Genomic DNA, 12,631 nt, shown 5'->3' with positions numbered 1-12,631 from the left:
GGTGTGTGAGACAATGAGGCCCCTGTCACTGGTCATGGTCCAGGGAACCCTGGAGACCTCCCAGTGGGGGACACTGGCAGTGAGGCTCCCACCCTGGGGGGACAGACAAAACGACCCCTTCCATCCCACTGATTGTCTCTCAAAGATATTAATACATGTTTCTATCCGTCTCTGAATTCCCAGACCTACCCGGAGATATTCAGTTGTATTTTCCAGGTTTGACAAAATTCCATAGGGGAGAGCGACAGTGCCGGTGAGGTTCATAGAAAGGATGGCATCGCCAATGTCATCCAAGTCGTTCAGCAGCACACCTACACACTCATCATCACACGCTAAAAGAAAAAGAAAAGGAGAGTTATGACAATGTGATCTGCCCTTTTCCCCACGGGCTGCATAAGCCATTTTTGATAATCGCAGGTATGGGCAGAGCACACTCCGAGCCCCCGCACTCCTCTGAGCTCACTCTCGCTCCAACTGTGCCACGGGGGCAGGGGGGACGGCAGGAATGCTGAGCCCTTGTTCTCTACTGATGACGCGGAGACTCAGATCAGAGAAGTGACTTCCCTGGGTCACACAGAAAGAAAGAACTGAGCCCGGGAGCGCTGCCTAGGGCTGGCCCGAGGTTCCTTATACGGTTCCAACCCTCACGGTGCCTCGCTCCTCTTCAGCTGGGACCCACTGCAGTGAATCCCAGTGTTCCCTTGCAAGGCCTGCTCCGTCACCTCAGGCAGTTTGCAGATGCATCTTCAGCAAGTACAAATGAAGGACACTGGAGAAAATAAGGGGGGTGTTTGTGCTTATAGTAAACACAAAAACAAAAGCAAAACAGCTCTCCAGTGCTATGATCCTAACACTCCTTCCTACCTTCCCCATGAACCACTGAGAAGACGTCCCAAAATGACTACCTCGTGCACTTGCTGGAAATACAAATCAGAACTAGAAAAAATGAACAAAAATCCATGAGAGCCAAGAGCTGAAGCTATCGTGCAATTGGGGTAACACAAATGAACACCCCACAAAGGTGCGTTCTCTCTGTGCTGATGCACTCCTGGCCCCCTTAGGGGAAATATCATACTGATGCAGTTAAGCAAGAAGTTGAAATCACTGCTGCTTTGAGTGCCTGAGAAATAAATGGCGGCATCTTAGAACCTCCTGCCTCGGCTTGAAAAGCCACGACCAGAGGTTCAGTTTAGCAGAGGCGACAGCAATCTATGCTTAGAAAATGGTAAAGTAAAAATAAAATATAAAATGAAATAGGACGTTCTGTGTCCTGCTGACGCGACAGGGCACCGCCCCCACTCCTTTCCTCTACGCGCCCAGGGGAGAAATACGCACAGACACAGCTGCTTTCCACGAGCGTGTGCCTCGCTTCACACTCCTCGCACCGGAGCCCCGAGGCCCCGGGCCTGCAGGCGCACTGCCCAGACTCGCGGTCGCACTCGCTGTGCACAGAGCCGTGCAGGCTGCAGTCACACTTCTGGCAACTGCCACCTGGCATTGGAGGGTTCCCATGATAGCCCGAGGAGCACCTACAAAAAAGAAAGGATGGAGGTGCAGACGGTACCGTCAACACCAGTGAGCAAACCCATGAGCCAGCTTCTGCCCCAGGACAGTGATCATTTCCGCCACATGAAATGTGAAGCACACAGGTCCATTTGCCCCAGGAGGACTGATTTCGGAATAGTAATGAGGTCCCGTAGGAATCCTGAACATCCGAATTGATAATGACTCTCACATCGCTGTAGAAATTTGTCTAATGCTTTATAAAAGCAGATGTACCCAGCAATTTCCATGCGACTGTTCAACAGTGTACCTTTCGCAATATTGTCCTTCATAGCCCGGAAGACAGGCATCACAGCGGAAATCACCGTCGCCTTCCAAGACACAAGTGGGACTAAAACTGGAAGAAAAGAATTTCTTATTGAATTTTCGGATATAAAACTTCAAATCTTTAAGGTGCTTATTGATTACTCTTAGGATACACCATACTGTTCTCAAAGTTATATGATTACACTGGATGATTAGAGAAGCTTTTTAAATCTTTAAGGTACTTATTGATTACTCCTAGGATACACCCTACTATTCTCAGTTATGTGATTATACTGGATGATTAGAGAAGCTTTTTAGAGCTTACAATCCATTGGGCAAAAAGAAGGAAAATAAACATGTAATCAACGTCAGTGTTGGGCATATCTGACACCAGAAGATATCGTGAGGCCCTGTCCAATGCCAACCATGTGGGTGCTAAGTGGAAGAATACCGATCACACTAATTAGTCACCCAACAAGAGAGTTCCCCTGTAGAAGGGGTCTTGTCCTGCCTTAGTAGGTGATTAGAGAGTTGAAACCACCTTGAGTGAGCATGAAAAACAGCAGGGAGAAGGGGCTGAACAAATGCTGATGAAAAGAACTTTATCAGGATAATGAAAGGCAAGCAGGACCAGCCAGGGGAAACGAAAGCAAGGAGTAAGGGCAGAATTTGAAAATAAATGGACCTAAAGGTAGGGACAAAGTCAGGTGGGAGGCTATCAGAAGCTAAATGATAGAGCCACTAAAAGTTTAATAATCTACTGGGATACTGATGTCCGCATTCATGGGTTTCAGCTTTTGGTTTCCTTTCTTTCTCAAAAGCCTCTGCTGCCACATTTTACCAAATAAATGACCAATGCTCCATCTAGAGCCTGAGCTGGTTCCTGCAAACTACTGGGAAAATAAAACCCAAAGAACAAAAACCCAAGTGTGGTTCCTTTTTGGCTAGTAAGATGAAGTTTCCTGCATGAGTTATCAGCCCCACACCACTTCTGACTTTTTTCCTCCTTAAATATTAAAATAGTAAAGGGGCAGGGCCAGGAGTGGTGGCTCACGCCTGTAATCCTAGCACACTCTGGGAGGTCGAGGCGGGCAGATCATTTGAGCTCAGGAGTCTGAGACCAGCCTGAGCAAGAGCGAAATCCTGTCTCTACTAAAGATAGAAAGAAATTAGCAGGACAACTAAAAATATATAGAAAAAATTAGCTGGGCATGGTGGTGCATGCCTGTAGTCTCAGCTACTTGGGAGGCTGAGGCAGTAGGATTACTTGAGCCCAGGAGTCTGAGGTTGCTGTGAGCTAGGCTGACGCCATGCCACTCTAGCCTGGGCAACAGAGTGAGACTCTGTATCAAGGAAAAAAAAAAATTGTAAAGGGGCAGACTTCAGTGGAAACAAAAAATATGTGGAAATTAAAGCATGTGTTTTTGGGCGTCTCAGATTCAGAACACACATAGAATGCTCACAGCCTCACAATCTCTTCTTAATAACCCAATCTTTAATTTATTCATGTGGACCTTGGGGTCAGTTACAAAATTTTGTCATTAAAGAAATAAAACATTCAAACGGTACAGAAATGTGCAAAGTAGAAGGGTGAAATATCCTTCCAAATGTTTCCCTGGGCACACTTAGCCCTATGGGTGTGGATATACACACAGATAGGAATTTTTTCCAAAATGGCATCTCACTACATATTCAATACATACTTCAACTGGCCATTCCTTCAACTCTATGCCTACACATATACCTTATTGTTTTCTCAGTGTCTGTATAATATTTCACTCTAGGAATATACCAAAATGTGTATAATCAATCCTGTGTAAGTAGATATTTCCATTTCCCCCCAATTTCTCATGAGTACAAGCTATGCTAAAATGCACCCATCTTTACACACATATGCAGGTATTTCTACAACATAGATTATAGAAATGGAATTGAGTCAAAATTTTCATAGAGATTTAATACAAAAAATAAGTAATAGTAACAATAAATTTCAGGCTGCCCGATAGTTTACAAGGCAAGTGTAGCCAGTGCCTGCCTCCCATTCAGTACTCACCATCATGCATCACTAACCTGGAGGCAATAAAAAATAGAAGATTCAAACAAATATTAAAAATAAAACTTCATTTTAGTATACCAAAAACTGACATTTGATCTTTACACGTTCAATGCCTTGCCAAAGATTCTAAGCAATAATAAAATGCTATTTGTGAATTATAATTTTCATTTGAACCAAAGAGGATCCTTTGATATTCTAATTCCCACTTAAAATCTCTGGTTCCTTTTGCATTTAGATAATTACAAGTGTCATGAGTGCAAGATAGAAACTTGTCACAACTGTATTACTATGTAGCATTTCAGCACTTAATCGGGTCCTAGCATATATAAATCCTAACCCCATTCCCTTAAATAGCAATTGGATTCTTTTGTATCATTATTCATAAAATTAATAACAATTCATTTCTATGCAGACTGAATACATATGCTAGGGGCTAAAATTAGTCTTAAAAAAACAAAATGTAAAAGTCCTTTCTTTAATTGTTTCCACTCTAACACCCAATCCCAACACAGAGACTTTGCTTTTGAAAAGATGATCTTCCTATGAAAATGAATTCTTTTTCTTACAATTAGCCTCTCTTAACCCATGGAGAATATTCACCAATACAGACTGAAGCAGCCCCAGCAGCCCGGCATGCCAGGCTGCACCTGCATGGGCTCACCTGGCAGGGTGTTTGTGAGGACAGGTGCATAGAGAACAGTCGCTGGCCAAGCCAGTCACCTTCCCGTAGTAGCCAGGAGCACATACATCACAGTGGTCACCTGCCGTGTTATCGCTGCAGTTCTGTGACCCCACATTCCAAAAGAAGAGAGAAACAATGGAAAATTTTTACAAACCATTCTTACTTGATAAAACCTGAGCACTACCACCCATGCTTCATATCAGCTAGCTTTTTTTTTTAATTCTTAAGGAAGGAGGAGCATTTTTCTTCACATTTTTTAAATCCTAGAAACATTTCTAGCTCCATGACCTTCATTCATCATAAGACTGCATTCATCCAATACAGCCTAGAAATTATTAGTACTTTCTTTCTTTCTTTTTTTTTTTTTTTTGGAGACAGGGTCTTGCTCTGTCACCCAGGCTGGAGGAAAATAAGACACAGGATCCCTAAAAGAAGACAGCTTTCAGAATCTTAAAACATGGATCTAGGTCGGGCACGGTGGCTCACGCCTGTAATCCTAGCCCTCTGGGAGGCCGAGGCGGGTGGGTGGATTGCTCAAGGTCAGGAGTTCGAAACCAGCCTGAGCAAGAGCGAGACCCCGTCTCTACTAAAAATAGAAAGAAATTATCTGGCCAACTAAAAAATATACATAGAAAAAATTAGCCAGGCATGGTGGTGCATGCCTGTAGTCCCTGCTACTGGGGAGGCTGAGGCAGAAGGATCGCTTAAGCCCAGGAGTTTGAGGTTGCTGTGAGCTAGGCTGACGCCACAGCACTCACTCTAGTCTGGGCAACAGAGTGAGACTCTGTCTCAAAAAAAAAAAAAAATGGATCTATTAAATTAAAAAAGCCTCTACACAGCCAAGAAAATAATTAAAAGAGCAAATAGATAACCTACAAAATGGGAGAAAATGTTCACAAGCTATACATCCGATAAAGGACTAATAACCAGAATCTACAAAGAACTCAAGCAAATCAGCAAGAAAAAAATCAAACCCCATTAAAAAGTAGGCAAAAGACATGAACAGAAGCTTCTCAAAAGAAGATAGATAAATGGCCAATAAACATATTAAAAAAATGCTCAGTGTCACTAATCATAAGAGAAATGCAAATCAAAACCACAATGAGATATCACCTTACCCCAGTCAGAATGGCTTTTATTAAAAAGTCCAAAATCAATAGATGCTGGCATGAATGCAGAGAGAAAGAAATGCTTGTACACTTTTGGGGCTGCAAATTAGTACAACCTCTATGGAAAACAGTATGGAGATTCCTCAGAGAACTAAAAGTCGATCTACCATTTGATCCAGCAATCCTGCTACTGAGTATTTACCCAAAAGAAAAGAAGTCATTTTATCAAAAAGACACCTGCACGCGAATGTTTGTTTGTTGCAGCACAATTCACAATTGCAAAGATGTGGAATCAACCCAAATGCCTATCAGTTCATGAGTAGATTGACAAGATGTGGTACATATATACCATGGAGTACTACTCAGCCATGAAGAGGGATGACTTAAGGCCTTTTGCAACAATTTGGATGGAACTGGAGACCATTAGTATCTAAAGAACGGAAAAACAAACACCACGTGTACTCACTATTAAACTGGAACTATTAATAAATGATGAGCACACATGTGCACAGAGGGACGTAAATCTCAAAGGAAATCAAGCAGGAGGGAGGTGGGAGGAGGGGATGGGTGGAAACCTACCTAACAGGTATAATGAACACTGTCTGGGTGATGGGCCATGTAACCCATCACCATAATACTTTGAAATAAAAACAAATGGATCTAAAATATATAGTGACCCAAAAAATGATTGGAAGAACCAATTTTGCACATAGAGTTCAACGATCACATGTAGGGAGTTGAATTGAACAGACAAGTGATTTAGGAAATAGACAATGAAGGAAGAAAACTCTTGATTTTAGAGCCATTTAGATCATTACAATAGTCAAATATGTTTCAGTTAAATTTTTTTTTAAGAGACGGGGTCTCACTCTATTTCCCCGGCTGGTGTGGAACTCCTGGACTCAGGTGATTCTCGTGCCTCAGCCTCCTGAGGAGCTGAGATTACAGGCATATGCCACCATGCTCAGAAGTTCCAGTTAAATTTTATGCCATCATTTGGCCCCGTGGTCTTCCTGTTAAAAGAGTACACATTTTCTAAGCTAAAAAAACCCACAAGAGGTTCTTGCCATCTGACTCCAATTTAAGAGATGCATTTGCTCAGCTCATCACTATTGACTCAGCCGCTGCACACAGGATTCTGTGCCTGGCGCAGCTGGGACAGAAAGGCTGGTGACACTGCGGAGCCCCTGGGCAAACTCTCAAACTGACTCAGAGTTTTATCCTTGGCAGGGAGAGATGATATAGAAAGAAATCATTTTATATGTTGAAAAATGTTATTTCAAAGTCTCTTTTAAATTACAAAAAACTCCAGTATTTATCATTTTTGAACTGTATTCCTAGTCTACCTCATGAAAATAGATTTTACTGGAATCCACTAGACCCCTAAAGCTGGACTCTCTTTAGAAGTAAAATTTTCAACCTCTCTCTCAAAAACTGAACATGTGCAGTACTTGTTTTAATGGCATGGCCTAAAGCTGGCAAGGAACAGTATTGGATGACAACGGAGCCCTGAGGCAGACTGTCTGGCTTCCCATTGCTGACACCAGTGCCAGCGTCAAAATGCCCCGACTCACGGAGCACTGTGGGCCTCCCAGGGAGCTGGGGACAAGCACCAGGAAAATAAGGACTGTGAATGAGAACTGAAGTGTGGGCTGATTTCGCTGCCGTGGGACATGCACAGAGCAATTTTGGCAGTTTTTCAGTGGTGTAAAAAGGTTCAGTCATATGTCCCAGAAGTCACATGTCCCAGGCGGTGGGGAGCAGGGACCCAGGCAGAGGGACTCCGGGCCATGTCCCTGGTCCTCAGGTCTCCCCCCCAGCACTCCCTTCCAAGTCAGACTTCCCACCAATCACGTCTATGACCTGAAGAAGGGAGGAACATCCCACGTACCAGACGACAAAACCAAACCCAGAAAGGTCTTGATGCCCAACTGTATAACAAGTACGGAGGGAGTATGTAGGAGATTCTGTGACAGGCAGGTAAACTGTTGCACTCAGCCACAAACGGTGAAGACTGAGGGGGGAAGGCAGCTCCCGAGGTCCAAGAGCAAGGAAGACATGACACACTTGGAAAGGTATTTATTAAGATACTGGCACCTTCCATAAATAAATCTGAACTTGTGGTTTATCTCAATGGCTCCAAAGACTGAAACTGCACTACAAGGTGTATGACCCAGGGCACCAGGTCCAGGAAGAACCAGACCTGCCCAAAGGTGAGCTGAGCTGCTTTGAGAGCGAGCTCCCCGTTGCTGGAGGTATGTAAATCTACATGAAATAACCACCTGACATGGATGTTACTGTCCAGATTTAAGATCTCAAGGAACTCTGACAAGAATAGAAGGATCATTGAAACCCTGAAACTCCGTACTGTGAGCCCAGGCACTATTTTCTGTTTAGAATGGGTTTTGGTGAAAGGAATTGGCAATAAGTGCTCACCATGAATGTCACTAGGGACAAACACAGAATACAGATCTGTAAAAAGGGCAAAAAGCCTGAATCAAATGCTGAACACCATGAGATTGCAGCAGAGCAGTCTAAATTTAGAATCTTTGCCCAGCCTTCTGGAAGTGTGTGCAGCCACTGTGGTGTATCACAACATTCAATTAGCAGGCCTAGGTGAGGTCCCTGATGGGTTTTAGGTAACATCTAGATAACATCTGGAAAACCATTCCCCCTGAGCAGGGGTTGCCTGACAGCTGGCAGGCACTGTGTACCCTGGGGAGGCTTTTGCCATGGTCGAAGGCCATCTTTCATGGGCCAGGTTAAGCAGGCTGTAATTTCTAGGGTGGAAATCAATAGATGAGCTGCAGCTCTTATAATTTTGTTCTGGTGGATTGGGGCCAGGAAAGTCGTGGTGATGATTTAATGTCCTAGAAATACCTAATCTTGTTAAAATAGTTAGCTGCACCAGGGAAAGATGAAGCATGAAAGAATTATCAACGTTATGTGACCTCTGTCCCCATGACTGGCCAACAGACCTACCCAGGTAATTACATCTCACTTTATTTGCCTGAAATCAATTCTCCTTAAATCCTTAAATGAGATCTTCTCGTTTTCTCCACTGGGCCTTTGCTTTTGCCTCGGGCATGAGCTGATTCTAGTGAATAAATTTTTTTAATCGTGTTGCAGCTATTTGCATCTTCATTAAGTCTATTTCACCTTGTGTGGCTGGAATCATTCTTTAACTCCCCAGATATAACGCAGTTAGCAAAGGTTAACGCGCATCTTTTTATGGAGGAAAACTGTGCAGTACTTCTTTTCCTAAATTCACCTGTGCACTGCTGTAGTTTAGCCATTTTCCCAGCAGAAATTGCCTTAAAATTCCACATACAGCAGAGCCCTCTGATTGGAAGAAGGGAAGATGACCTGGCGTGGCAGAAGGCAGGTTGGGAGCCCCTGGTCCTAATTCTTCTGTTCTGGGGCCGTGTTTCCTTGTGATTAGGCCACACCCTGCATCTCTCAGGCCTCAGATGTGTCTTGGTGGGCAGCTCATTTCCTGTCAATGAATTATTTTACCTGAGGCGAGTTAGTCTTGGCACAACTTACACAAGTAACCAATGTTTCCACCTGGGTTATTACAAAGAACGAGCATTCAGGAGTAGAAGGCGAGTATCAGATTCTGTCATCAGTACGGCCTCATTGGCTTAAACTAAATCATGGACACAGGAGTTTGTCCTTAGTCAGGGCTACAAGGCTTTTGTCAGGGTCACTTGATCCTTTTCAGTGGTCAGAGCTCTCCTCATGTCCCCAAGATCAGTCTTGGGGGAAGGTGGCCGAGAGCCAAACGTACACTAAGACGTGAATAATTCATTGTGTTATCATCTCCCAGGAAAATGTGCAAGGGGAGGGCGATACTTGACACAGAGAAACAAATTTTCAACATTGGCATTAACTTATTTTAAAACCTCCAGATGAGCCTCCAAAATTTCACCTAAAGTTCTCATCCATTTTGACTAGAGGCACAAGCACTGCAAGGAAAGACCAGGCACACCTGACTGCAGTCGCGCATCACTTAACAGCGGGTATACTGTCTGGGAAATGCGTCATCAGGCAATTTTGTAGTTGTGAGGACATCAAACCGTGTCCTTACACAAACCTACATGGTCCAGCCTAGTACACACCTAGGCCATATGGTCTGGCCTATTGCTCCTAGACTACACACCTGTGTAGCACGTTACTGTACTGAATACTGTGGACACCTGTAACACAATGGGTAAGTATTTATGTTTCCAAATATATCTAAACATAGAAAAGGCACAGTAAAACTACAGTACTATAATCTTATAGGACTACCGTTGTATACAGTCATCATTGACCAAAATGTGGTTATGTGGCCCATGACTGTAATTCCCAAATGGACGCCCACAAACAAATTCATCAAGGAAGTAAAATTTATAACAGAATTTCCACCAACAATGTCAGAGCACCTAGCTATGCCTTCCTCAAGGAAATATATTTCTGTTTTATATTTAAATCAATTTAACCTCTTGCTGAACTAAGGAACTGGTATAACCATGGACCAGACATTTAAACGCTAAGCACCTGCTCCAGTTCTAAACCTCAGGTGAGCACCCCCACAAACCAGCATACCAGACACTTTCCAGTTTCGGGGTCACAAGCGTCACTATGGTTGTTGCAACTGCAGGGCACACAAGGAGCAAGCAGAGGGCGCGGTCCCCTGCCCCCACCTTCTGGGAGCTTCCCTCTGTGGTACCCAGGGGCACAGTCCTGAGGGGTTGCAAAGGGAAGAAAAAAACAATCTGATTAACAAGTGGGCAAAGGACTGGAACAGACACTTCTCCAAAGGAGACGTACAAATGGCCAGCTGGTAAATATGAAAAGAAGTTCAACATCACTATCATTAGGGCAATGCAAATCAACACTACTTCACACTCTTTGAAGGACAGAAAATCACAAGTGCTGATGAGAATGTGGAGAAACTGGAAGCCTGTGTCCTGCTGGTGGGAAAGTAAGATGGCGCCGCTGTTGTGGAAAACAGTATGAAGGGCCCTCAACTCTACTTCTGGGTACATATCCAAAGAATTGAGAGCAGGGAGTTGAAGAGATTTGTGCACGCGTGTTCATAGCAGCATTGTTCATCACAGTCAAAAGGTGCCCAGTGAAGGAGGAATGCATGAACAAAATGTAGTATATCCATGCAAAGGAATATTACTCAGCCTTAAAAAGGAAGGAAATTCTTGCACATGCTACAACATGGGGGAACCTTCACGACATTATGCTAAATAAAATAAGCCAGTCACAAAAAGAAACTACTGTATGATTTCACTTATATTGAGGTACCTAGAGTGGCCAGATTCACAGAGACAGAAAGTAGAGCAGCAGTGGCCAGGGGCTGGGGGAGGGGCATGGGGAGTTGAAGGGGTACAGAGCCTCAGTTGTGCAAGATGCATTCTGGAGACTGGCTGTAAAATATACTTAATATGATGCTACTGACCTGTACTCTTAAGAGTGGTTAAGATGGTAAATTTTATGCTATGTATCTTTTACCAAAATTAGTTTTTTAATTCAAAAAGAGAAAAAATGATATAATAGAGACACATGAATTCTGTTCATCACTTAGACTTTCAAGCACATTTCAGCTCAAAGCCAGGAAATAGATTTTGACCAAAATCTCTGTACCTGACATGAGAATCCCGCCGTGCCCGGAGGACAGAGACAGTGCTCTAGAAGGGACGCGATCTCTCCCTCTGGATGCAGCTCTTCAGCCTTTCTGCCAACCTCCATCGAAATATTTGAGATTCTGTGCAAACATTACGTTAGGAAGAGAGGAAACACTAACATTTGAAAGACTTTCTGGAGACATAGCAAATGGCATAACATTTGCATATATATTAAACCAGAGCTTTCGTCCTTGTTTGGAGTAGTTGCTACTCATGATTATAAATGAAATATGTTAAAGCACATTAGTACTGTCATTACACATTTCAGGCATTTTAGAACTTAAAAATAATGTTACAGAAGTGCATCTGAAAGATCTCTTGAAGGACTGATTTAGCCAAGACTTAAAATGGCTTCCTTTCTAAAATTTATTTATTGATTTATTTTTTGAGACACGGTCTTGCTCTGTTGCCTGGGCTATTAACGCCTTTCTTTAGGGGCTGGAGTAGTAAATGAATAGGTAGCAACATTCTTTCTACATCATTACAAAGAAATGGGCATTGCAGTTTTCAAGGGCAGAAAATAGAATAACATTTTTTTTCATCTTCACCTAGGATTCCACCATATAGGTACTTATATTTTACATCCAAGTTAGTATGGTAGGTGCATGATTTAAGTCATAATTTGCACATTGCATAATGATATTAGTATTTAACAAGTTTTGGTAAGGAATGGAACTACATGTAGTAATAAAGATGATAGGTAATGGGAGTGAAGCTAATCAAATCCTTCCAGTTTTATTTCAAATAAGGGAAATATTCAAACACCTAGAAGCTTCCAAGTACCTGCTTTGCTGTAATCCTTGACCATATGATGCCTTGATGAGGATGTACTCAATATTGCTAAGGACAGACATAAAATCCGAGCGTGTGACAGGTTTTTCAGAAACAGAGTTAAAATATTTCCAAAAATTCTGTGGATGAGAAACACATTCAATTAAGTTCAAAGTACAGATTCCACCTGGCACAGGAGCTTACAAAGAATGTGTTTCTTATAAATTTCTCCAGAAAGGAGCCCTGTTTCATGCATGCCACTAAATTTAACTGACGAATACCTCCCGTAACCTCCACGGGGGCGGGCACAGTGCCAGCCTCGTTTATCAATAGATATGCATCACCTAAGGCAGTGCCAGCCACGAAGAGAAAATGCCCAATAAATATCTTCTGGAAGAATGAACAGACACTTCCCAAATTTGAGCAAGTGCCAAGGACTTCTGCACCACTGTACACAGATTAAAGCTAGGATAAAGGATTTAAGATACAATTCCCACTAAATTAACATAAGCCTAATATACAT

General features: G+C 42.9%; 1 protein-coding gene across 1 annotated transcript in view; it reads right to left on the bottom strand.

The window, feature by feature from the left end:
* Positions 1-12,631, bottom strand: part of LAMA1 (laminin subunit alpha 1) — a 117,859-nt gene that overhangs the window by 43,935 nt on the left and 61,293 nt on the right. The window contains exons 28-34 of the mRNA XM_045527610.1: positions 12,121-12,248; positions 11,297-11,417; positions 10,247-10,384; positions 4,527-4,648; positions 1,814-1,900; positions 1,336-1,529; positions 190-332 (exon numbers count right to left, since the gene is read on the bottom strand). Of these exons, the coding sequence (XP_045383566.1) occupies positions 190-332; positions 1,336-1,529; positions 1,814-1,900; positions 4,527-4,648; positions 10,247-10,384; positions 11,297-11,417; positions 12,121-12,248 (933 nt within the window). The remainder of the gene's footprint in view (positions 1-189; positions 333-1,335; positions 1,530-1,813; positions 1,901-4,526; positions 4,649-10,246; positions 10,385-11,296; positions 11,418-12,120; positions 12,249-12,631) is intronic.

This window comes from Lemur catta, chromosome 16 (assembly GCF_020740605.2).
Source record: "Lemur catta isolate mLemCat1 chromosome 16, mLemCat1.pri, whole genome shotgun sequence".
NCBI classification, from domain to species: Eukaryota; Metazoa; Chordata; class Mammalia; order Primates; family Lemuridae; genus Lemur; species Lemur catta.
Note: the sequence above shows the minus strand (reverse complement) of the source record. Positions and strands in the feature narration are given on the sequence as shown.